Below are 24,649 nucleotides of genomic sequence, written 5' to 3'. Positions count from 1 at the left end.
TCTGGATTTTTAAGGCAAAAATTAAATCTTTTAACTTTTCACTCTTGCATCCTAATGTTCTAATGGATTACTCTTTACTTTTCCCTTGTGCTACCTTAAAATGTTCATGGCATAAGAAGATAATGTCCCTATGTATAGGTGTAAGTGTTTTATGGGAATTTAAGAAGGGAAAATGATCCCAATCATCTTCTCATATTAAACAGTGTGAGACTGGCCAAAAAGGCACAGAGGAAAAGAACATTAAAAATAACTCACAGATACTCACCGTAGCTTTTAAGTGATTAGTTCATTAATTCAAGTAAGGCAACTTTCTTAAAACGAGATTTCTGGAATTCTGGAATAAAATTTAAGTAAATGGGATGAAAAAGGATTGAAAATGTGTGTTCTTGATGAATATTAAGCTTGATAAGTAACAGAGTACTAGATGAAGAAGTGCTGCCTTCAAGTGCCTTGAAATATAGAGGAATTTCTTTTTCTGGGGAAAAGATGGTTGAGTAGTTAATAGCTTACATCAGCATTAGGTTTTTAGCAAAAATAAAATCAATGTGGGCATTTTCTCATAATAGCAGTTTGCACTTCTGGTCACTTTACTATTTTTCCTACTCGTTCTAAAACAAAATAGTAAGGTGGAACATACTTCTCTTTCAGATGTATTTTTTTTTGTATAATATATTTTCTAGCAGTTTTTGCTATGAATTAAGATAAATGTCATTTATCTATTTTGACTCATTTGATTGTACTTAAAATTCTGTATAAATATTACAATATTTTGCTTTTCAAAAATATTTAACTTTCATAAGGGTTTGCTTGCAGTGTTGTAACTTGGTAATGATGTTTTTCTGTTTGTTTTCTTTTTTGGTGTTTCTGTGGGGCATTATAGGGCCTTGGGGGTTTTAGTTTCCATCTGTTATAGCGGAGGCATGCCTATGTGTATGGGCCAGCAGATACTGCGAATGTGTTTCACAGGGAGCAGCCAACTTCATATTTGAAATAGAAAAGCCATCACTGAGAGATTTTTTTTACAGTGTAGGTGTTTGTTGAGCTAGATTTCTTTTCGTGAGTTTATTACCCTATTAATGGATGGGATTTTAGAGGAATAAATGTAATGTTCTGGATGAAATAAGCCTATGTTTTCTTTGGAAAATTTCAGTGCTCTTATATTATACATCATCATTTGAAAGTTTCCAGATTCGAAATCTCCTCAGTGAGCTATCACATGAATTTATAATACCTTTGTTTTTGAGACATAACAAATCCTGGCCATTAGGTACTCCTGGATCAGCAGGGGGAGCTTTCATTGTAACTGATGAGCTTACCCGTATGACAGTGTTCAAGAATCTACTTCATTAGGGCTGCTTCTTTGCTAAAAGATAACGGCTTACAACTTTTCTGTTGTATTTCAGTGAAAATATTTTGGATCATTATTGTATTTCTGTATACCATTGTAATATTTCTTTCCTTTATGGACTTCTAAGGGTTGAATACGTTTTACCCTTGTCTAAACAGTTGAAATTAACGAACTCTAATCTATGATGGTTTTATTGATTATTTCACAATAACCTGTTTCATTATTAATTTGGAATGGTATTTTATTAATGAATAGAAAATATGACCAAACTTTGGAGGTTTTGGAGTGTATTAAAATAATACCAAGGTAAATTTACAGTGTCACCTTGTTCAGCCCATGTCTTTTTTAAGGTATTATAGCTCTTCCACATATTTCCATTTTTCCCTAGATAGTTAACTCTGAATTCTAGAGATACCATGCTAGTCTAGTCTGTAACTCACTTATTCACTCATTCATTTAACAAGCATGTGTTGTGTGATTACTGTGTCAGAAACTGTGCTCTATCTTGCTGCTTTTCCAAGGTGTGGTTTCTGTGTCTTGGTGCAGCCCCGGTTACCTCACTCACAACTGTCTCCTCTCCTTATATACGCAACTTCCTCCCCTTTTTCTATGCACCCTCTAAGTATTGCTTTTATTATTAGCCTAATACTGAGTCCTTCTCTTTTTTCTCTCTGTAGCTTCTCCTTAGGTGATCTCTTTAGTCTCCAAGGGCTTAAATAGCATCGTTACATTAATGACTTACAGATTTATATCCCAGACTTCCTTCTGAGCTCCACACTTGCATATCCAACAGCTTACTTGCCATTTCCAGCTACACTTCAGTGTGTAGATCATGATATGCTGTAAAATGTGGCTCTTGATTCCTACTCCCTTACTCTGTCCTCCCCAGATTTTATTTACTTGAGAAATTCCTTTTTGGCTCACTTTCTTCTGATTTCCTTTTTCTCACTTCCCCTGCCTCCTAGCCCTCAGCATGTCAGCTGAGAGCTGTGTGGTAGATTCTGTGGGAAGTGGCAGCTGTGGCCTAGAATGTTGTCTAGATCTCTCCTTTGTCAGGTACCTTAAGGTAAATGTCCCTTTCCCTTTGGTACTTTTTCCTGGTGCTTGCTGGGAACCTCACCTAAGTTTCTGTGTATTCCAATCTTTCTTTAAGGATAAATTCATAGGTTTTCCAGAAAATCTTAGACCACTATTCAAGAACTACTACTCTAGATTAGAGACTATTCCTGGAACTGCTGGGAATGAAATTAGCTTCTTGAGAAAGGACAATATTCAGTGTATTATCAGAGTGGATTTAATGATCGACCATTTCTAATTTTTTTCACTTTTTCCATTTCCACATTTTCACCTTTCAGGAGCATTCTTTGATGTTTTATATTTGAGTTTTTGTTTGTTCTATTTTATAGACCTCTCTGCTTTTAAGACTGTTTGTTTGCTTTTAGCTAGTAATACCTTGGTCTGGCCCAAATATTTGTCTAGTCAAATACATCTGGTTTTCAATTCCTCATGACTTTCCAACACTTTATGATAAATGCCTTACTAAATACTGAATGCTTGTCTTTTATTCACCTACTGTGAGCACTTAGAACGCTTAATTTCCAGGTGGCTGCCACCTGGAAATGCACAGTGTTTGAAAATTTCAAATTCATCTGCTGTAACAAGCAGAACACATTTTCGAAGGCTTCCATTAACCTCCTTATGCTATAGACTTCCAAAAATGCCAATTAAAATGTATTAGCAAGTTGGATATATAGTTTAGATATTCAGTATTAGTTATTAATTCAACTGCATTTTATATTTTAAGTGTATATTGTAAATATATAAAAATATTTATTATGCAACAAAATTAACAGCACAACCAACATGGTGTTAGTTGAAACCATTATGTCATGGAGATTAAAGTTGGGGCCTCATAATTTTGCAAGATAAATAAATTATTTTGGTATTTTAAACCAGTTGTAAAGTATTAAGAGTCTTATGAAAATACACATTCTTAGTGTATCTTTCTGCCAATACAATGAAATAATTTGACAGGACACATTGTTGATGGTGGGGGCATTTATAGTAAGCTAATTTAGTTACAGAAGACAACCATGTAGGATATTGCTTTAATTGTCAATAAAGAGCACAAAATATATTCTGTTATGGGCTGAATTCTGTCCCCATATATTGAAGCCCTTTGTATGTTGAAGCCCTGACCCCTGGTACCTCAGAATGTGACTCTATATGGAGAGAGGGTCTTTAAAGTGGTGCTTAAGTTAAAATGGGACCCATAGGGTGAGCCCTAGTACAATCTGACATGTGTGCTTATAAGAAGAGGAAATTTAGACCCAGGGAGACATCAGGGGTGTGCATACCAGACCAACCATGTGAGGACACAGAGAGAAGGTGGCTACCTGCAAGCCAAAGAGAGATGCTTCAGAAGAAATCAAACTTACCAACATCTTGAACTGTGAAAAAATTAATTTCTTTTGTTTAAGCCACCCAGTCTGTGGCATTTTGTGATGGCAGCCCTAGCAAACTAATCCAATTATTTAAGACATTTTTCTTGCTTAGTTTTTTGGCTTTAGAATAGAGTGGACCATACTGCATGATTTTTGACTTTATCAGATAATTTGAAGAAACAGTCCTAGATCTGCTGTGTTGGATGTTCACTAGTAATCAATTTAGGAATAGCAAAGGTTCTTACACAAACCATGAATTATCACAGGATTTTAAATAATTCCAAGTATGCCTCAATTCCTTTTTTTGAATAGATGACACATAAATTAGTACATGTATGAGGAAATATTGAGGCCTTCTAAATAAATATATTCATGAGCATTTACATTTAATTTTCATGGTGAGATCTCTGGCATCTCCTGGATCTTATTTTAGAATGCATTCATTTACACTGAACTAAGGGTACTAAGTTTTTGTTTTGTTTTATCATGTCTTTTACTCATTATATCCCTACATGTATTTCTTTACCACTTCTCCCTGTTTTGCTACTGTAATAGTTGTAATTTTCTTATAAGCAAGTAGCTAACAAAGACTAGTAACACTCTGAACTATCTGTTGACAGTTTTCTAAACGTGAGGTATGAATAGATGGTTTTACCTTTCCTTTTTTCATTGTCCTGTGGAAATAGTGAAAGTATTCGATGTCTCCTACTTGTGTACCATTGATTCCACATATAGATGAAGAGTAAGAAGCTATGTCTGGAAAGCTAGTTTATGACTCCTATGTAGTTATATCTCAACTATTTTGACCATCTGTAGCCATCTAATACATATACTCAGGGACTGTAAAACAATTTTAATATTACTACAAGCTAAATGTAATTTAAAAATAAATTTATTTTTAAAAGGCAATTCACATGTAGGTTTCCATATACTTACTAAAAGGGCTATATATGTAAAATTTTATATTCAGCAAATTAACACTTTTAACATAAAAAGGTATGATGAAATATAACTGAACCATTCACAAGGTAATTGCAGGATTTATGAAAAATATTTATAGTGTACTGGGAGTGCAGTGTACTGGTAAAGAGCCACTAGGTCCAAGTTGTTTGATGAGCAACATTTTATTTAAGTCCTGCCGGTTTATTTCCAAGGATTATCTATGTAGAGTTGGCATCAAAAGTTTAAATTGGAGACCTGAGTGTGATAAGGTTGTATTACACTATTTTATGGTGCAAATATAAACTATTTTGGAAGGCAGCAGAAAGGAATATAGACAGAACATGGCCAAAATCTCTAGAAGGATTAAGGATTCTTTAGAGTGACATTGAAGAACACTGGCATGGAGGAACTACTTGCAGCTAAAGATTGCTTTTTGAGATACTGAGCTAGGAACATTTCCTGAATTGGCTGCTGCTTGGGCTGATAGATGATGATGAAGAAGAAAAACACACCAGGAAGACCTCTGTATCTTTTTTGGAGGTTAGCAGACTGAAAGTGGCATCAATACAGCATTAATCTTTTCAAGAAACTAACAGTTTACAGTGTTTGCAGATTTTTGGCCAGCTACAGATTTGAAATAGCTATTTGAATAGTTCTATCAGTGTCACCTATGAGCCATAGCTAACATCAAGTAACAGGACAGGATCAACAGTGACGACCAAGGTCTTGGAGCTTTCTTAGACTAATGGCTGGGAAGCAGTATTTACTGTACTTCAGTTTTGCAACATGAAGTGAGAAATTACAAACCAGGTAGATGAAAGAAAATTTCCCAGCATTTTGAAGGATAGCTTAACATAACAAATCTGTATACTATAAAGAAATCTAAGCAGTGGATGAAGCAAACACAGTTATGGCTGTCTGTTGAATCTCATTGCTCACAAAATTGACATGTAACCAACTGGGTGAAGAGGCATGGAGCTGATAAGATGCTGAAGGTAGAATTGCCAACTGCTTCCCAAAACCAGACTGTGTTTATATAGCTTGCAAAATCTTGAATTAGTAGTTGTTTTAGTTTCCTAGGGCTGCCATAAAGTATCACCACATACCAGGTCACTTTAAACAACATAAATTTATTCTCTAACTGTTCAGGAATACAGAAATCTGAAATCAAGGTGTCAGTAGCATTGGTTTCTTCTGTAGTCTCTTGGGAGAAACCATCCAATGCCTCTCTCTAAGCTTCTAGTGGCTGCCAGCAATCCTTGGCATCCCTGTGCCTCTGCTTTTATATTGCTTTCTTCTCCATGTCTTTGTATCCTCACCTCTCTTTTTAAGGACAGCAATCACTTGATTCAGGGCCCACCCTAGATCCAGGATTATTTCATCTTGAGATCTTTAACTAATTCTCTTTGCAAAGACCTTGTTTCAAAATAAGGCACTTTCTGATGTTCTGGGTGGACATGGAGTTTGGGGGACACTATTCAACCCACTCCAGTCATCGTTGTCATCCATCCTATAAGTGCATGGAGGCAGCACCATCATCTCTTGAGTATTATGAAATAGTTAAGGGTAACTGCACTGTTAGCATTATATATAGAAAGCGTTTATATTATGTTGTGAAATGTTTTGGTGTTTAAGGGTTATTGTTGATGATGAGCTGCAAAATACCTTTTTCTTATATCATCATATGCAAATACTGAAGCAGTTAAAGCTGAAATTCATAATATGCCGCTGAATTTAAGGAGTTTTTATTGACAGGCAGTGACAATTACAATAATTCCAATAAATGATTTCAGTGGGTGAAATAAAAACATGATAGAGGCATTATATTATAGGAGAGGCTATTATTACAATCATGGACTCTGAAGCTAGACAACTGGGGTTCAAACCCCAACTCTGCCCATTGCCAGAGGAATAACCTTGGATGAGTTTCTTATCCTCTCTAGGACTCAGTTTTCTTATGTATAAAATGGGGATAATAGTAGTATTAATTTAGAGGTTTGGTGTGAGGATTAAATAGGTTTGTATGTGTACATATTTATAAAGCTTGTATGTAGCACCTAGTTAGCACTATGTAAATATTCTCCACATTTGTTGTAGTTGTTGTTGCTGTTGTTTTTCAGTGATTATTTCTTTTTTTTTTTTAACATCTTTATTGGAGTATAATTGCTTTACAATGGTGTGTTAGTTTCTGCTTTATAACAAAGTGAATCAGCTATACATATACATATGTCCCCATATCTCTTCCTTCTTGCGTCTCCCTCCCTCCCACCCTCCCTATCCCACCCCTCTAGGTGGTCACAAAGCACTGAGCTGATCTCCCTGTGCTATGCAGCTGCTTCCCACTAGCTATCTATTCTACGTTTGGTAGTGTATATATGTCCATGCCACTCTCTCACTTTGTCCCAGCTTACCCTTCCCCCTCCCGGTATCCTCAAGTCCATTCTCTAGTAGGTCTGCTTCTTTATTCCTGTCTTGCCCCTTGTTTACACACATCTGCCTATGCTGTCATGAATGATGCAGGTAAACATGGATCTAATATATTACTATAGAATTTTAATATATATTCTCGAAAATTGTTTGAACGGATTCCAACTGTGTCTTGCCTAAAACTCATGCAAGCTTTAGAGTACAAGGCCAAGAATTTTGTAGATTTGTGTTATTGAAAAACTGTTGTACTTTCTAAAAATTAGATAATAATATACATATAGGAAATTGCACAAATCATAAATGTACAGCTCAATGCATTTTCTCCAATTGGACATAACAGCATAAGGAATGGAATTTGGAAAATGGATTCTATTTACCCTTCTGTGCTTCAGCCTGACACTATTTTTAATTCATATTTTGAACTTTGATAAAAGATTTCTTTTGAAAAAGGGTTCCTACTACTAAACAACCTTTGAAAACAACTAGTCTCCAGCAACTCTTCAACAACTTACAGTTATTTTTTTTCTGGAGGTGTTTGCATGTTATGTAAAATCAAATTTATCAGCCCAGAATTATTGAGGAATGCCATATGGAAATATGAACTAATACTGAAGATAGATGATAGAAGTAATAGAAACATCTAAACAGATGTTTACTCTCCTTCATAGGAAAACGTAAAGAAAATGTCTTCTTAGATAATCTTCCCCTCTGTCCTCAAAAGCAAAGGTTTAAAACTGATCAGTTGGGAGACCCTTGTGTCATGTAAATATGTCTATCACCTTGATGGCAGCTTCTCAGTAGCTGTCTGTCAAACTACATATTTTACGGAAAAAAGAACTAGTGATCATTAATAGTTTTTGATGTTTTGACCCTACAAGGAAAGAATTCTTTCCAAAAAGTTTATTGAACTCTTGCTGTGTGGCAGACACTGTCCTAGGCACTTGTATTAATAAGGATTAGACAAACACAAAAAACAAACACCAACCAAACAAAAAAGAATAAGGATTAGAGTGACTTTGAGTGACAGAAAAAAAAGTAACAGTGGCTTACATAAGATTCATTCACTCAGTATTTCATGAGTTGTTTTCTGAATGCCTCTTCTGTCTCAGGTACCGTTTGAGGTACTGGATAGAGTAGTATATGAACACAAAGGAAATGTCTCTGCTCTCTTGAAATTTACATTTTAGGTAGTGGATACAGAACAAAGAAAGAAGTCAATGTATATTATGTCAGGTGGTTAGCTGTGGAATCCTAGGCCAGGTGTTCATTTTTGTTTGTTTGTTTGTTCTTTGGAATGTAGGTTGGGAGGTCAGAGAAGGCCCCATAGAGAAGGGCTTTGCATGAAAGCCTGACAGAGGAGTGAGGAGGCATGGCAAGGTATGTGAGAGAAGCATTCTAGGCAGAGGGAGGAGCAGGGGCCTAAGCCCTAGATATGGATGTGAGACTGGATCAGAGGGAGGGAGGGAGGGGGAGGGCATAATAAGAGGTACGATCAGAAAGGTAGCAGATCCAATAGGACATTATTGGCCATTGTAAGGATTTTGACTTTGCTCTGAGATGGGGAGCCATTGGAAGGGCTTTGAGCAAAAGAGTGACATCTGACTTGCATTTTCAAAGGATTGCTTTGGCTGCTTCTTTGGGGAAAAATGTAGAGGAACAAAGGGGAGATGCAGTGAAACCAGTTTGATGCTGTAAGAATAATCCAGGGGAGAGAGCATGTTGGCTGGGACCAAGAGGTTGCAGCAAGGGAGGTGAGAAGGATTTAAGCAATGCACCTACATTGAAGGTAGAAATCAACAGCATTTACTCTGTGATTGGGTGTGTGGGGTATGAGGGAAAGAGAGGAGTCATAACACCAATCATTTACTGAGGTGCAGGAGCAGATTCCAGAAGGAAGATAAGTTCCAATTTGAAAATGTGAGTTTAAGATGCCTATTAAATATTAAGTAAAGATATTCAACGGGCAGTTGGAGTTCAGGGGAAAGACCTAAGCAGGAGAAAAAATTTGGAATTTTTCAAGTTTAGAGATATGCATGCAGTCCAGGACTTGTTAGGCTGCATCGTCTCCAATAGCCTTACATGAAAACTCATCTCATAATTTTCATGTCAGTTAGTCTATCCTTAATATTTATCATGGGACACATTAAAAGCAGCCACACCTCCCTCCCACAAACATGCACACAAAACCATTATCTTGAGGGAATATTTTCAATATTGTTACAAACATCTCTATTATGGGCCTCTTTTCTTTAATATTTACCATTTTCTTGAACATCTTATTTGCAGAAAGGAGTTTTCAAATTCTTATAGGTAAACATGATTTTCCATTAGATAGGCTTCTCTCACTAAAATTGTTTTCTCTTGTAAAAAGGTTGTTATGCCTTTAACAGCCTCTTTATAGTCAGAGAGGACAAGGCTACTTCTTTTCTGCCCAGAGTGGGGGAAATGGGTCAGCAGAACCGACTGGAGCCCTTTCACTGGTTGTGCTTGTCATTTCCTCTGCTTGCCTTCTGCCTACCTGTCCTCTCTCCAGACTCCATAACAAATATAGGCAATTCCCTTGCAGTGTGATGTATATAAAAAAGGTAACAACAAAACCCTCATTGCATGTATAGATCTTCCTTGACTTATGATGATGTTACATCCAGATAAACCCATTGCAAGCTGAAAATACCATAAGTTGAAAATTCACTGAATACACCTAACCTACCAAAGTTCATAGCTTAGCCTGGCCTAACTTACACGTGTTCAGAACACTTACATTAACCTATAGTTAGGCAAAATCATCTAACACTAAGCCTAATTTATAATAAGGTGTTGAATAGCTCATGCCGTTTATTGAATACTGTGCTGAAAGTGAAAACCAGAATGGTTCTCTGGGTACAGAATGGTTTGTAAGTGTATTGATTGTTTACTCTTGCATGGCTGACTGGGAACTGCGGCTTGCTGTCCATCATCACAAAAGTGTGTACCCATATTGCTATCCTGGGAAAAGATCAGCATTCAGTGTATGAAGTATAGTTTCTATTGAATGCATAGCTCTCCCCACCATCGTAAAGTTGAAAAATCGTTAAGTGGAACGTAAGTCAGGGGTCCTCTGTAGTACTGGGTTGGCCAAGAAGTTCATTCGGATTTTTCTGTAACATCTTATGGAAAAACCCAAACGAGCTTTTTGGCCAACCCAATATAATAAATTAATTAGGGGATGCAAATTATAATGTATTATTATGTGGAGTTCCATCAAGAATCAGAACAATGGGAAGAAGGAAAAGCTGAGCAGAAGGCAAGCTGAGGATGACTGGCCAGTCACTTAGCATTGCTTCTTTCAGTTTACACCTTTGCCTGTTATGAACCAAACTGCAATTTATTTTGAGTTTCTGCTTTTTTTACCATCTTATTTCAGTTTTATGCTTTTCCGTCAACTTAATGAATGTTATAATAATACTGTAGATCTTAGATTTTGTTCTACGCCTACTTAATGTTAGGGATTTCTTTTAATGGTACTGAGGTTTTTGTCCATCTTGTCCATTCATTTTATTATTTCTAACGTGCATTTGTGAAATATTCTTACAGCTTTATTAATACCTTTATTATTACAATCGTCTAGGAAAAATCACTATGTTGAAAGCTTGAAATGCTATAGGCCCTAGTTTCTCTCACAAAACAATTGTGTCTAGGAGCATAGGGAGGGTAATTTAGTTTGAATGTTTACAGTTTTTTGTTAATAAGTTGCTGTTTAAGCATTCTTTAAAGGAATCAACTTCCCTGTAATGTATCATGGTATGTAAGAATGACTGTGCCATTTCTTAGTAAGCTTGTTATAAAATAATGACCAATACCTCCAGGAGATATTCATAGACGATTATTATTTAATTACAGAGATTACTTAAATGTATACAATTTCTCCTTTTTTATTTGAAATCTTAACGTGGTAAATCATAGAGGCCATCGTATTACAGAGAGCCTATATTCATGATTTCTGTAAATCTAAATATTTATGGTTGTGATTTTGACTTTTATTCAGAACTTTTCTAACACCTCTAGTGTATAATTATCATAATAACTAGGCACTTGGAGAAAAGTCTGTGTCTTGGATTTTAAGGTTTTAGATATTTAATCTGTTATATTTTCCCATTTTTAATGCTTTTATCTCAAGAGGTTAAAGTTAAATACAAAATCCATTCCTTCAACAAACATTTGAGTATCTGCACTATGTTATGTAACCCAAGGTACAAAGATGAATAAAATATGGCTCTCTTCCCTTAGGAATCCCCAGTTAGTTGGGAGAGGAAGACACATAAAAAGATAAAAGTAATAGAGTGTAGTAATTGCAAAGATGGAGATAATTACCAGGTATGACAGGTAGGGAGGGCACGTCACCAGGGTCCTGACTGGGGTTTTGGACTCTTATTGTAGAGTATGAATAAGAATGACTTGGGTGGAGTGGGCAAGACAAATAGACACAGTATTTCCAGCATTAGGTACGGAATAGATGAAAGGGATTGGGAGGAAGGGAACTACAAGCAGGACTGTTGATTTGGGAGTAAAGTGTGGCTGATTAGGAGGTAGAACCAAGTTGTGGGTGGAACTCTGATGTTGTCATGTAAGCAGTTTATTGTCTGTTTTTTAAGCAGGGAAGGGACATCTTTAAATTAATGTTTGTCTGGAAACTTCCATGTACAGTGTGGATATGGCTCTGACAGAGACAGTAGGAGACAAGAGGGCAGAGAAAAGTGTTCCAGATGCCTTGAATAGTGTTCAACCTAGCAAGGAAGTAGGTCCTATTTGTCAAGTAAAATGCGAGGAATGTCACGATCCTTTGGATCTGAGGGTTCAGGAGAGGGAAGGGTCAAGACTAGCAGGTTTCTAGCACAGGAAACAGAATTTATGGTTCTGCTGCCCACTAACGTGTGGAGATTACAGATGGGCAGTTAGTTGGGGACAGAGACACATGGTATCTGAGGTGACTGAGGGACATCCCATCTGATTGAATATTGAGTAAAATGCAAAAATTGAAATTGCCTTAAAAAAGTCTATTCAATTCTGTTTGATGATGGCTATGTTTTGTTACTTCTAAATAATGAAAAGGAATTAAAAATAAAAATAAGATTAATTTCTTGGTCAAGAAATGTGACAAAGTTGAAAGATAAAATTCATACACAGGTCAGATACAGAGACACCAGTAAATTAACACTTCTTTGAGGGTGTACAATTTAAAATTCTCTGCTCCAGTTGGGATTTCTGATACAAAAAATTATAGTCACTGACCTCAAAAAACTTGACACATGAGAAAAGTATGGCTAAATTATGTTCACGGATGTATAAAGGTGCTATCTTTGTAAATATAATTGCTGAAAAAGAAAAACACCAAAGAAATTCTTAAATACTCTTTAGTTTTACTCATCAGATGGCCCCAAACATTGGATTATATTTTATTCTCCTAGAATTTGCACACACGTTTCTTTCTTTCAGTTGTGCTTTGGTCTTCATTTAAAAACCAGCAGTGAAAAGTAGATCAATCACACTTAAATTCTCTTAACTATAATATATAAATGTAATCAGATAGTGCTGAAGAAGCTTAAATAATGGCTTAATGGGATTTCCATCTGTAGAGTAGCCACAGAACCATTTTTTAAGACAACCTTCTTACTCCTTATGATGTCAACCTTAAATGTTTGAATATGCCCCAAAGCTTCCTAACATCCCGAACATTTTGCTCTTGAAATTAGCAGCTTTTCTTTTTAGCCTGAGTTCTACAACACTGTTCCTGGCATGATGATGATGATGATGACGGTGATGATGATGGTTTTTTTTTTAAGTTTCCTTTGATTCTAATATTACTTACTTTAATCTTTAAGGTCTTCATGTCTTACCGAGTTCTAAGAATAAGAATAACATCTCATAATCCATTTTATTTTAAAAAAAATTCTTCATCCTATATCATAGCATTTGATCTTTATGAAATATCAGTGAGGTAAAGGTATGAGGCGAGATTCTTCGTATTTCACTCATGTGGAAATTGAGCCAGTGAGAAGTTGCTTCATATCACAGTGAAAGAACGTAGTCCCTGACCCACTGCTACCAATGAGTTGGAAGAGGCTCAAAGGATCCCCTAATAAGCCTTTCTTCTGAACCTGAAGCCCTTCTCTCATCCCACTGAGAAGCACTCACTGGGATAGCTCTATGTTCAATTACAAGCAGCTGGTCTCCTCTGAGGGCTGCCCAGGCTGTTAGGCAGCTCTGAGGGTGACAACTCATAAATCAAAAACGTACTCATCTTATACCTCCTCACAGGTACTGGAGTTCTGCCTTCTGACCAGACATGCACTTCAGTGTCCATGTGGCAGAGTAAAAACTATATATTGGGTCTTTTTCCTGATTCCTAAAATCTTTCTTAAATGATGAGAGTGTATTTTGTGTGCTACTGAGATGACTCAAGGCAGATGGGGGGAGGGCCAGCTTAGGGAGCTTCAGGATGGGGGCACTGGTTGACAGAGGTACCAACCATGTGATTAGAGGGTTAGAACTTTCAGCCCACCCTCTGACCTCCAGTTCAGTCACCAATAGCCAGTGATGTACTCAGTGGTGCCTGTGTTGTGAAGCTTCGATAAGAGTGAAATGACGAGGCTAAGGGAGCTTCTGCTGTAGTGAGCACAGGGGTATGCTGGGAGGGCAGCATACCTGGAGAGAGCATGGAGACTGTGCTACCCCCTCCCTCCCCATTCCTTGCCCTATGCCTGTCTTCCATTTGGCTATTCCTGAGTTACATCCTTTATAATAAAAACTGTAGTAGCAAGTATAGTAGGTACTTCCCTGAGTTCTGTGAGGGAACTCACATTATAATTTTTCACATTATAAAAAATAAATGGGTTGGTGGGGAGGGCATGGGAACCCTTGAGTTTATCATTGGTTAGAAGTATGGGTGATCCCTGGGGCTTGTGACTGTCCTGTGAAGTGAGGGCAGTCTTGTGGGATTGAGTCCTTAAACCTGTGGGTTCTGGGCTAACTCCAGGCAATGCGTGTCAGAATTGAAGTGAATTGGGAGACACCCAGTTGGCGTTGGAGAATTGGAGAATTGGTAGCTATTGGAATGAAGTATTAAGTGTCAGAAAAAAACAAATAATCCACCTATGTTCCTTCCCAGTGTTTGCCTTGTGGTTTTTGTTACATGGGAGTTCCTCAGATTTTATTTGTCTTTTCTCTAGGTGTTTCCCAAATTTGATGTGTGTGTGTAATAAAATTTGATCGGCAAACTTAATCATAATGTTTTAATTGTGTGATTTTGTTCAATGGTGTGCTAACACATTAAATTTAAATGTTAATTTAAAATGATAGTATATCTATCTTCCATCCAGCCATCTATCCATCCATCCTGGGCTTAGCTGTATGTGAATCACTTGTGATTTGCACTAGGCAAGAATGTACACACAAAAAAATCTTTATTAGTTAATAAACACAGATTGTCCTCATAGTACCACTAAAGAAAGTTTGACATTTGTTTCACATGTTATTCAAATAACCCCTGATACCTTTTCATTCCTGTCATGGGGGACCTTGAACAGAAGAGCATACTTTCCCCATCTTTTCCATGTATATTTTATTTTTCCCTCTCAAAAGATCATGATTTTGAAAAATGCTAAAATTATATTGAAATAGTTTTAATTTTAAAAACATTGTCTTTCTTTGCCTTCTTTTTCTGAGTAGACTGTTTTTTGTGTGTGTTTTTGAGAGGTCAAGGACTCTGATTTTCAACAAAAAGTATTTCTTAAATGTGGTTTGTACATGTGAGCTTTTCCTAAATTTCATCTTCTGTTTTAAATAATCTTTTATTAAATTGTCTTCATTCTGGATTTAAAAATGAAAAAATTTAAGTGAAATTTACCTTTCATTTATTTTAGTGGATTTCCATTATTATTTTAAGGTTTTTCACAATTGTTTTGTTTCTAGAGTGTTTTACTTTTTTATATTATAATTTTGTCCTTCTAATGCATATAATATTCTCTCTCTTAGTTTCTGTAGAAACGCTGGAAAAGAATTTGAAGCAGATGGGAAGGCAGCTTCAACAGCTTGAGAAAGATTTGAAAATCTTTCCCCCTCCTGAGGACTTGCATGATAAGTTTGTGACAAAGATGTCCATATCCTTTGATATCTAAATAGCTTAAGTCACTAGTCAATTAGGAGTACGATTTACTTAACATTTTAAGTATACTTGCATAACGAGAGATCACCCTACAGAGCCAAATTATAGAAGGTTTAACCTTTGCCTTCTTGCAAGGAAATTTATCAAGGCTTTTACCTATCAAGAATAATATAGAAGTTTATTGATTTCAATCCTTTTTTCCTTTTTATCAATCTGTATAGTATGTTGTCTCATCTTTTTCCTTCCATATGCCCTATTTCCTTCTGATGTTCATGGTAAACTGAAAGGATAGGAAAACTCAATTTGAGGAAGTTTGAATCTAATGTCATGTTGTGATTTAGACACTTTTGAAATGTTTTAGGAAGCAGATGAAGACTTTATAAACTGTTGTGACTAGTCAGCTTAATTTCAAGAGTTGTTATATATTAAAAATTAACTCATATTCAAGAAACTTTAAAATCTCCTTTAGAAATACTGCATGGTTCCAAAATCAAAATGGAACCTATCCCAATCACTACTGGTGTAGGTATTCTCTAGACCCAAAATAACATTGACAAAATATGTGTGTGTGTATGTTTATGTGGAAGTGTGTGTGTGGATATACATATATACATAAAAACTAATAGCATTAGGATTGTGCCCTGCTTAATTTAAGGTTCCTTTAAATTCAATTATCTTTGGTTTCACTAACTTTGTCAGTTAATCTCTAATGAGTAATTGAAGTAGTAAACTTTTTTTTTTATTTCCAGAAACTAATGTTGAGTTGCTTTCCAAACCATTCTGTGAAATTAGATATCTTTTGCCTTCTAATAAAGTATCACTACTATGCATTATTAAAATTCCATATGGACTGCAGAATTCTATATGAAAGGATAACCCACTTCTAAACGAGCTCTTATAAATAGATATTCCTAATATTTTATTTTAAACTGTGATACTTGAAATAAAGTAACTACTTTTCCTCTTTCTATCTCTTCTCCCCTGAGACTTGGCAAATCACAAAATTATTACCTGGCTTGTCATAGATTTTATTGTATCATATACTTTCAGCTTAATTGTGAATTAGTTCAATTTTAGCTTTCTTCACTGTCTCTTTTGGGAAATATCATAAAAAGGCACTCCAGCAACAATCAATTCAGGCTAATGTGTTTGTTTCCTTTCATATGTTTCCTACCCACCCAGTTTCTTCTTTTATTAGGCAGGAGGCCTTTATCACTACATTTGAGAAGGTTGTTTTTTTAAAACTAAAGTCTGTGTTTATCCATCAAATATGTATTTGCCACACCTTCTAATTTGGCAAAGTATGCTTTTTAAACAAAATTTGTTATTGCAGAATTGTATCAGATTCATCATTCTTAGCTTCCCCCCCCAATTTTATCATATTAAAATATTCATATGTGACAATTTATTGTAATCATTAAGAACTGTTCACTGAGGCACTTTTTATTGTTCCCTATAGATAGAAAGCATTTTATGAAAGGTTCTGCTTGCATACAGTTTCTGGTAATACACTGTACGTGTACTAATTATGAAGCTCAGTTACCTGGAACATAGGACCTGAGATAAATTCCTGAGCTTAGAATAAAGGTGTTAGAATCCTGCTCAGCAGATGATCTCAGGACCTATGCATACTTGTGTTCATATGACACAGAAGCTGAATGATGTCAGCTTCTTGAAAGGTATGTAGCTCATAAAAAGCAATGAGCAGGAAATCAGAAATAGGAAGGATGAAGCTTTGTTGGAAACAATTTTTCATTCTGAGTACAATTATACTCCATGGACAAGAAAGCTCCTACATCCTGTCACTAAATATCACAACCTAGAAGCCTCTAATGAACTGATTAGCATTCATGTATCTCTTGGAAGTCAGATATATGAACAGTTGGTGCACTTCGCTATTGACAAAGCTTATAATCATAAATATTCTTTGCTGAGATTAGATTGCACTCGTTTGCTTTTCATCTTAGTTATTAAATTCATTCATTGCAAAGCTTTGTTTACTTTAATTGGGACTGACAACAAGTCAGATTTTGAATATTAAATGCATTTATACAGATCTTATTAAAATGGCAAATTGTGAGCTTCTTAACATCTTAGAAAGTGGAAGATTTTGGAAACTAAATGCACAATGAATAAAAATGTGTTTAACTAAAGTTTGGATTGTTAACACTGGAATTTTATGTTTTAAGTATTAGTGCTTATTAGCTGAAGCACATATCAAATGTTTGGATCATCAACAAATTCTGATAGAATATTTGTGTTATCTAAGTTGTTAAGGATTCATTTTTGCAAATAGATATTTACGTTAAACAGTCATGATTTAGTGAACTGTTAATCTGTTAATTGAATTGTTTTAAACTATAGTGTACAATTTTGTTATAATTTTACGAAATGAAATTTCACGAATACCACTCAACTATAGTTTACGGTATTTTTATTCTGCGAGTACTTGCTTTCTTTACATACACTTCTTAATATTAAAAAATACAAATTTAGTACATTCTTTAAAAGGCATGCACAATTATTTCATATATATCACATTGACTTTTTAGTAATAATTATGTTACTTTTCAATTGCAAAGCCTGGTCAAAAGTATAATTAAAGTAGAGTAGTTTCACTGTAAATATTTGCTTGAAAATGAGTAATGTGTTTTGTGGTAGGGTCACCAGTATTGTTATATATGAAGTATTATATGTGAGGTATACACACTTATTAAATTCTTTATCAGTGAGAAAATTAGGAAAATGCCAGGATTGGTGTCATGCGATGCTTTTTCCTTTCTTCTGACCTTTACATTCTGGAATATATGTTATTTTGAGGAAAATAACAAATAGATCCTAGAGCATCACCCTTGAAATTCTCCTTGCACAAGCCTTTACCTTTCTCTTTTCTCCTCATCCTACCCCCTCTCCCAAATCTCTTAGAAAAAAATCATTTTGCTAGACATTTCTATATTTTTGTATTTGTCACACAACTTACGTGACACGTTATTTGACTCTTTTCCATTTTATAGTCTTTAAATTTCTTCATTGTTATCTCACTTTATTTTCACACTTTCTTTTTTGTTGTTACGCTGTATAACAATATTTTGGATGCTCCTGAAATTACTACGTAGATGCTAAAACTGAGAGAAAGACTTGCATCTTACTTATATCTATATTCCACACTGCATAAAGCACAGCATTTTTCAGGTAAACGAATTTAGTACATTTTTATTTAATTGAACTGGTTAGGAGTAAAATAGAAGAGTGGAATGGGTGAGATGTAAACTAGTAGAAGACATGATCCATTTGCAAGAGTGGGAAGTTGCGTAATTGAGTGATTTGTAAGAGCAGATTTTTTCTTTTGAATTAGTCTTCTTTCCTCCCTCACCTGTTTTCTGCTTTCTCTCTCATCTGTTTTCCATTTAACCCATTCTTAATAAACTTTTAAGACTCAGATTAAAATATCCTGCTCAAGAGACCTTCAAGATGGCAGACGAGTAAGACGTGGAGATCACCTTCCTCCCCACAAATACATCAGAAATACATGTACATGTGGAACAACTCCTACAAAACACCTACTGAACGCTGGCAGAAGACCTCAGACTTCCCAAAAGGCAAGAAACTCACCATGTACCTGTGTAGGGCAAAAGGAAAAATAAAAAAACAAACACAAAAGAATAGGGACGGGACCTGCAGCTCTGGGAGGGAGCTGTGAAGGAGGAAAAGTTTCCACACACTAAGAAGCCCCTTCGCTGGTGGAGACAGGGGGTGGGCAGAGGGGAAGCTTCAGAGCCATGGAGGAGAGCGCAGCAACAGGGGTGCAGAGGGCAAAGTGGAGAGGCGCCCGCACAGAGGATCGGTGCCGACCAGCACTCACCAGCCCTAGAGGGTTGTCTGCTCACCTGCCGGGGTGGTCGGGGGCTGGGAGCTGAGGCTCGGGCTTCGGAGGTTGGATCCCAGGGAGAGGACTGGGGTTGGCTGCGTGAACACAGCCTGAAGGGGGCTAGTGCGCCACAGCTAGCTGGGAGGGAGTCTGGGAAAAGTCTGGAACTGCCTATGAGGCAAGAGTCATTGTTTTGGGGTGCGCGAGGAGAGGGGATTAAGAGCGCCGCCTAAACAAGCTCCAGAGATGGGCGCGAGCTGCGACTATCAGCACGAACACCAGAGATGGACATGAGATGTTAAGGCTGCTGCTGCAGCCACCAAGAAGCCTCTGTGCAAACACAGGTCACTATCCACACCTCCCCTCCTGGGAGTCTGTGCAGCCTGCCACTGCCAGGGTCCCGTGATCCAGGGACAACTTCCCCGGGAGAACACATGGTGCACCTCAGGCTGTTGCAATGTTATGTTGGTGTCTGCTGCCGCAGGCTCGCCCCGCATTCCATACCTCCGGCCTGAGTGAGCCAGAGGAGCCTAATCAGCTGCGACTTTAACTGTGTGCTGTCTGAGCGAAGAACAGATGCCCTCAGGCAACCTACAGGCAGAGGCAAGGTCAAATCCAAAGCTGAACCCCAGGAGCTATGCGAACAAAGAAGAGAAAGGGAAATATCTCCCAGCAGCCTGAGGAGCAGCAGATTAAATCCGCACAATCAACTTGATGTACCCAGCATCTCTGGAATACCTGAGTAGACAATGAATCATCCCAAAATTGAGGCAGTGGACATTGGGAGCAACTGTAGACTTAGGGTTTGCTTTCTGCAACTAATTTGTTTTTGGTTTTATGTTTATCTTAGTTTAGTATTTACAGTTTATTATCATTGGTAGATTTGTTTATTGATTTGGTTGCTCTCTTCCTTTTTTAAAAAATATATAGATATATATATATTTTTTACTTTTTCTCTTTTTGTGAGTGTGTATGTGTATGCTTCTTTGTGTGATTTTGTCTGTATAGCTTTGTTTTTACCATTTGTCCTAGGGTTCTGTCTGTCCTTTTTTTTCTTCTTTTTTTTGAAGTACAGTTTTTAGCGCTGGTTATCATTGGTGGCTTTGTTTTTTGGTTTGGTTGCTCTCTTCTTTCTTTCTGTCTTTTTTTTTAAATTACATTTTACTTTTTTTTATCTTTAATAACTTTTTCTTTCTTTCTTTCTTTCTTTCTTTCTTTCTTTCTTTCTTTCTTTCTTTCTTTCTTTCTTTCTTTCTTTCCTTCCTTCCTTCCTTCCTTCTATCTTTCCTTCTCTCTTTCCTTCTTTCTCTCTTTCTCTCTCTTTCTCTCTTTCTTTCGTTCTTTCTCTCTCTCTCTTTCTCTCTTTCTTTCGTTCTTTCTCTCTCTTTCTTTCTTTCTTTCGTTCTTCCTTTCTTTCTTCCTTTCTTCCTTTCTTTCTTTCTTTCTTTCTTTCTTTCTTTCTTTCTTTCCTTCCTTCCTTCTATCTTTCCTTCTCTCTTTCCTTCTTTCTCTCTTTCTCTCTTTCTTTCTTTCTCTCTTTCTTTCGTTCTTTCTCTCTCTCTCTTTCTTTCTTTCTTTCGTTCTTTCTTCCTTTCTTTCTTCCTTTCTTCCTTTCTTTCTTTCTTTCTTTCTTTCTCTTTCTTTCTTTCTTTCTTTCTTCCTTCCTTTCTTTCTTTCTTTCTTTCTTTCTTTCTTTCTTTCTTTCTTTCTTTCCTTCCTTCCTTCTATCTTTCCTTCTCTCTTTCCTTCTTTCTCTCTTTCTCTCTTTCTTTCTTTCTCTCTTTCTTTTGTTCTTTCTCTCTCTCTCTTTCTTTCTTTCTTTCGTTCTTTCTTCCTTTCTTTCTTCCTTTCTTCCTTTCTTCCTTTCTTTCTTTCTTCCTTTCTTTCTTTCTTTCTTTCTTTCTTTCTTTCTTTCTTTCTTTCTTTCTTTCTTTCTTTCTTTCTTTCTTTCTTTCTGTCTGTCTTTCTTTCTTTCTCCCTTTTCTTCTGAGTCGTGTGGCTGACAGGGTCTTGGTGCTCCAGACGGGTGTCAGGCCTGTGCCTCTGAGGTGGGAGATCCGAGTTCAGGACATTGGTCCACCAGAGACCTCCTGGCTCCATGTAATATCAAACAGCGAAAGCTCTCCCAGAGATCTCCATTTAAACTCTGAGAGCCAGCTCCACTCAACGACCAGCAAGCTACAGTGCTGGTCACCCTATGCCAAACAACTAACAAGACAGGAACACAACCCCATCCATTAGCAGAGAGGTTGCCTAAAAGCATAATACTTCACAGACACCCCAAAACACACCACTGGATGTGGTCCTGCCCACCAGAAAGACAAGGTCCAGCCTCATCCACCAGAACACAGGCACCAGTCCCCTCCACCAGGAAGCCTACACAACCCACTGAACCAACCTTACCCACTGGGGGCAGACACCAAAAGGAATGGGAACTATGAACCTGCAGCCTGCGAAAAGGAGACCCCAAACACAGGAAGTTAAGGGAAATGAAAAGACAAAGAAACACACAGCAGATGAAGGAGAAAGGTAAAAACCCACCAGACCAAACAAATGAAGAGGAAATATGCAGTCTACCTGAAAAAGAATTCAGGGTAATGATGGTAGAGATGATCCAAAATCTTGGAAATAGAATGGAGAAAATACAAGAAACGTTTAACAAGGATTTAGAAGAGCTAAAGAGCAAACAAACAATGATGAACAACACAATAAATGAAATTAAAAATTCTCTAGAAGGAATCAATAGCAGAATAACTGAGGCAGAGAATGGATAAGTGACCTGCAAGATAAAATAGTGGAAATAATTACCGCAGAGCAGAATAAAGAGAAAAGAATGAAAAAAAAGAGGACCATCTTACAGACTTCTTGGACAACATTAAATGCACCAACATTCGCATGATAGGGGTCCCAGAAGAAGAAGAGAAAAAGAAAGGGACTAAGAAAATATTAGAAGAGATTATAGTTGAAAACTTCCCTAATATGGGAAAGGAAATAGTCAATCAACTCCAGGAAGCACTGAGAGTCCCATACAGGATAAATCCAAGTAGAAACATGCCATGATACATACAAATCAAACTATCAAAAATTAAATGCAAAGAAAAAATATTAAAAGCAGCAACAGTAAAACAACAAATAACATACAAGGGAATCCCCATAAGGTTAACAGCTGATTTCTCAGCAGAAACTCTGCAAACCAGAAGGGAGTGGCAGGACATATTTAAAGTGATGAAAGGGAAAAACCTACAACCAAGACTACTCTACCCAGCAAGGATCTCATTCAGATTGGACAGAGAAATTAAAACTTTTACAGACAAGCAAAGGCTAAGAGAATTCAGCAGCACCAAACCAGCTTTACAACAAATGCTAAATGAACTTCTCTATGCAGGAAACATAGGAGAAGGAGAAGACCTACAATAATAAACCCAAAACAGTTAAGAAAATGGTACTAAGAACATATATATTGATAACTACCTTAAATGTAAATGGATTAAATGCTCCAACCAAAAGATATAGACTGGCTGAATGGATAGAAAAACAAGACCTGTATATATGCTGTCTACAAGAGACCCACTTCAGACCTAGGGACACATACAGACTGAAAGTGAGGGGATGGAAAAAGATAATCCATGCAAATGGAAATCAAAGGAAAGCTGGAGTAGCAATTCTCATATCAGGCAAACTAGACTTTAAAATAAAGACTATTACAAGAGACAAAGAAGGACACTACGTAATGATCAAGGGATCAATCCAAGAAGAAGATATAACAATTGTAAATATTTATGCACCCAACATAGGTGCACATCAATACACAAGGCAAATGCTAACAGCCATAATATGGGAAATCGACAGTAACACAATCATAGTAGGGGACTTTAACACCCCACTTTCACCAATGGATAGATCATCCAAAATGAAAATAAATAAGGAAACTCAAGCTTTAATTGACACGTTAAACAAGATGGACTTAATTGATATTTATAGGACATTCCATCCAAAAACAACAGAATACACTTTCTTCTCAAGAGCTCATGGAACATTTTCCAGGAGAGATCATATCTTGGGTCACAAATCAAGCCGTGGTAAATTTAAGAAAATTGAAATCATATCAAGTATCTTTTCCGACCACAACGCTATGAGACAAGATATCAATTACAGGAAAAAATCTGAAAAGAATACAAACACATGGAGGCTAAACAATACACTACTAAATAACCAAGAGATCACTGAAGAAATCAAAGAGGAAATCAAAAAATACCTAGAAACATATGACAATGGAAACACGATGACCCAAAACCTATGGGATGCAGCAAAAGCAGCTCTACGAAGAAAGTTTATTGCAATTCAATCCTACCTCAAGAAACAAGAAACATCTCAAATAAACAACCTAACCTTACACCTAAAGCAAGTAGAGACAGAAGAACAAAAGAACCCCAAAGTTAGCAGAAGGAAAGAAAGCATAGAGATCAGACCAGAAATAAATGAAAAAGAAATGAAGGAAACAATAGCAAACATCAATAAAACTAAAAGCTGGTTTTTTGAGAAGACAAAAAAGATTTATGAATCATTAGCCAGACTCATCGAGAAAACAAAGGGAGAAGACTCAAATCAATAGAATTACAAATGAAAAAGAAGAAGTAACAACTCACACTGCAGAAATACAAAGGATCATGAGAGATTACAACAAGCAACTCTATGCCGATAAAATGGACAACCTGGAAGAAATGGACAAATTCTTAGAAAAGCAGAACCTTCCAAGACTAAACCAGGAAGAAATAGACAATATAAACAGACCAATCACAAGCACTGAAATTGGGACTGTAATTAAAAATTTTCCAACAAGCAAAAGCCCAAGACCAGATGGCTTCACAGGTGAATTCTATCAAGCATTTAGAGAGGAGCTAACACCTATCCTTCTCAAATTCTTTGAAATATATCAGAGGGAGGAACACTCCCAGACTCATTCTACAAGGTGACTGTCACCTTGATTCCTAAACCAGATAAAGATGTCACAAAGAAAGAAAAATACAGGTCAATATCACGGATGAACATAGATGCAAAAATTCTCAACAAAATACTAGCAAACAGAATCCAACAGCACATTTAAAGGATCATACACTGTGATCAAGTGGGGTTTATCCCAGAAATGCAAGGATTCTTCAGTATATGCAAATCAATCAATGTGGTAAACCATATAAACAAAGTGAAGGAGAAAAACCATATGATCGTCTCAATAGATGCAGAAAAAGCTTTCAACAAAATTGAACACCCATTTATGATTAAAACGCTCCAGAAGATAGGCATATAGGGAACTTACCTCAACATAATAAAGGGGATATATGACAGACCACAGCCAACATCTTTCTCAGTGGTGAGAAACTAAAACCATTTCCTCTAAGATCAGGAACAAGACAAGGTTGTCCACTCTCACCACTGTTATTCAACATAGTTTTGGAAGTTTTAACCACAACAATCAGAGAAGA

General features: G+C 36.6%; 1 protein-coding gene across 3 annotated transcripts in view; it reads left to right on the top strand.

The window, feature by feature from the left end:
- The window catches only part of DIAPH3 (diaphanous related formin 3), a 568,557-nt gene that overhangs the window by 340,572 nt on the left and 203,336 nt on the right, over nucleotides 1-24,649 (top strand). For all 3 annotated transcript variants that reach the window (XM_068526481.1, XM_068526480.1, XM_068526482.1), the window contains one exon: nucleotides 15,172-15,297. In XM_068526481.1, coding sequence (XP_068382582.1) covers nucleotides 15,172-15,297 — 126 coding nt within the window. The remainder of the gene's footprint in view (nucleotides 1-15,171; nucleotides 15,298-24,649) is intronic.

Source organism: Eschrichtius robustus, chromosome 18, assembly GCF_028021215.1.
Source record: "Eschrichtius robustus isolate mEscRob2 chromosome 18, mEscRob2.pri, whole genome shotgun sequence".
NCBI lineage: Eukaryota > Metazoa > Chordata > Mammalia > Artiodactyla > Eschrichtiidae > Eschrichtius > Eschrichtius robustus.
The sequence above is the reverse complement of the archived record's forward strand: the minus strand, read 5'-3'. Positions and strand labels throughout refer to the sequence as shown.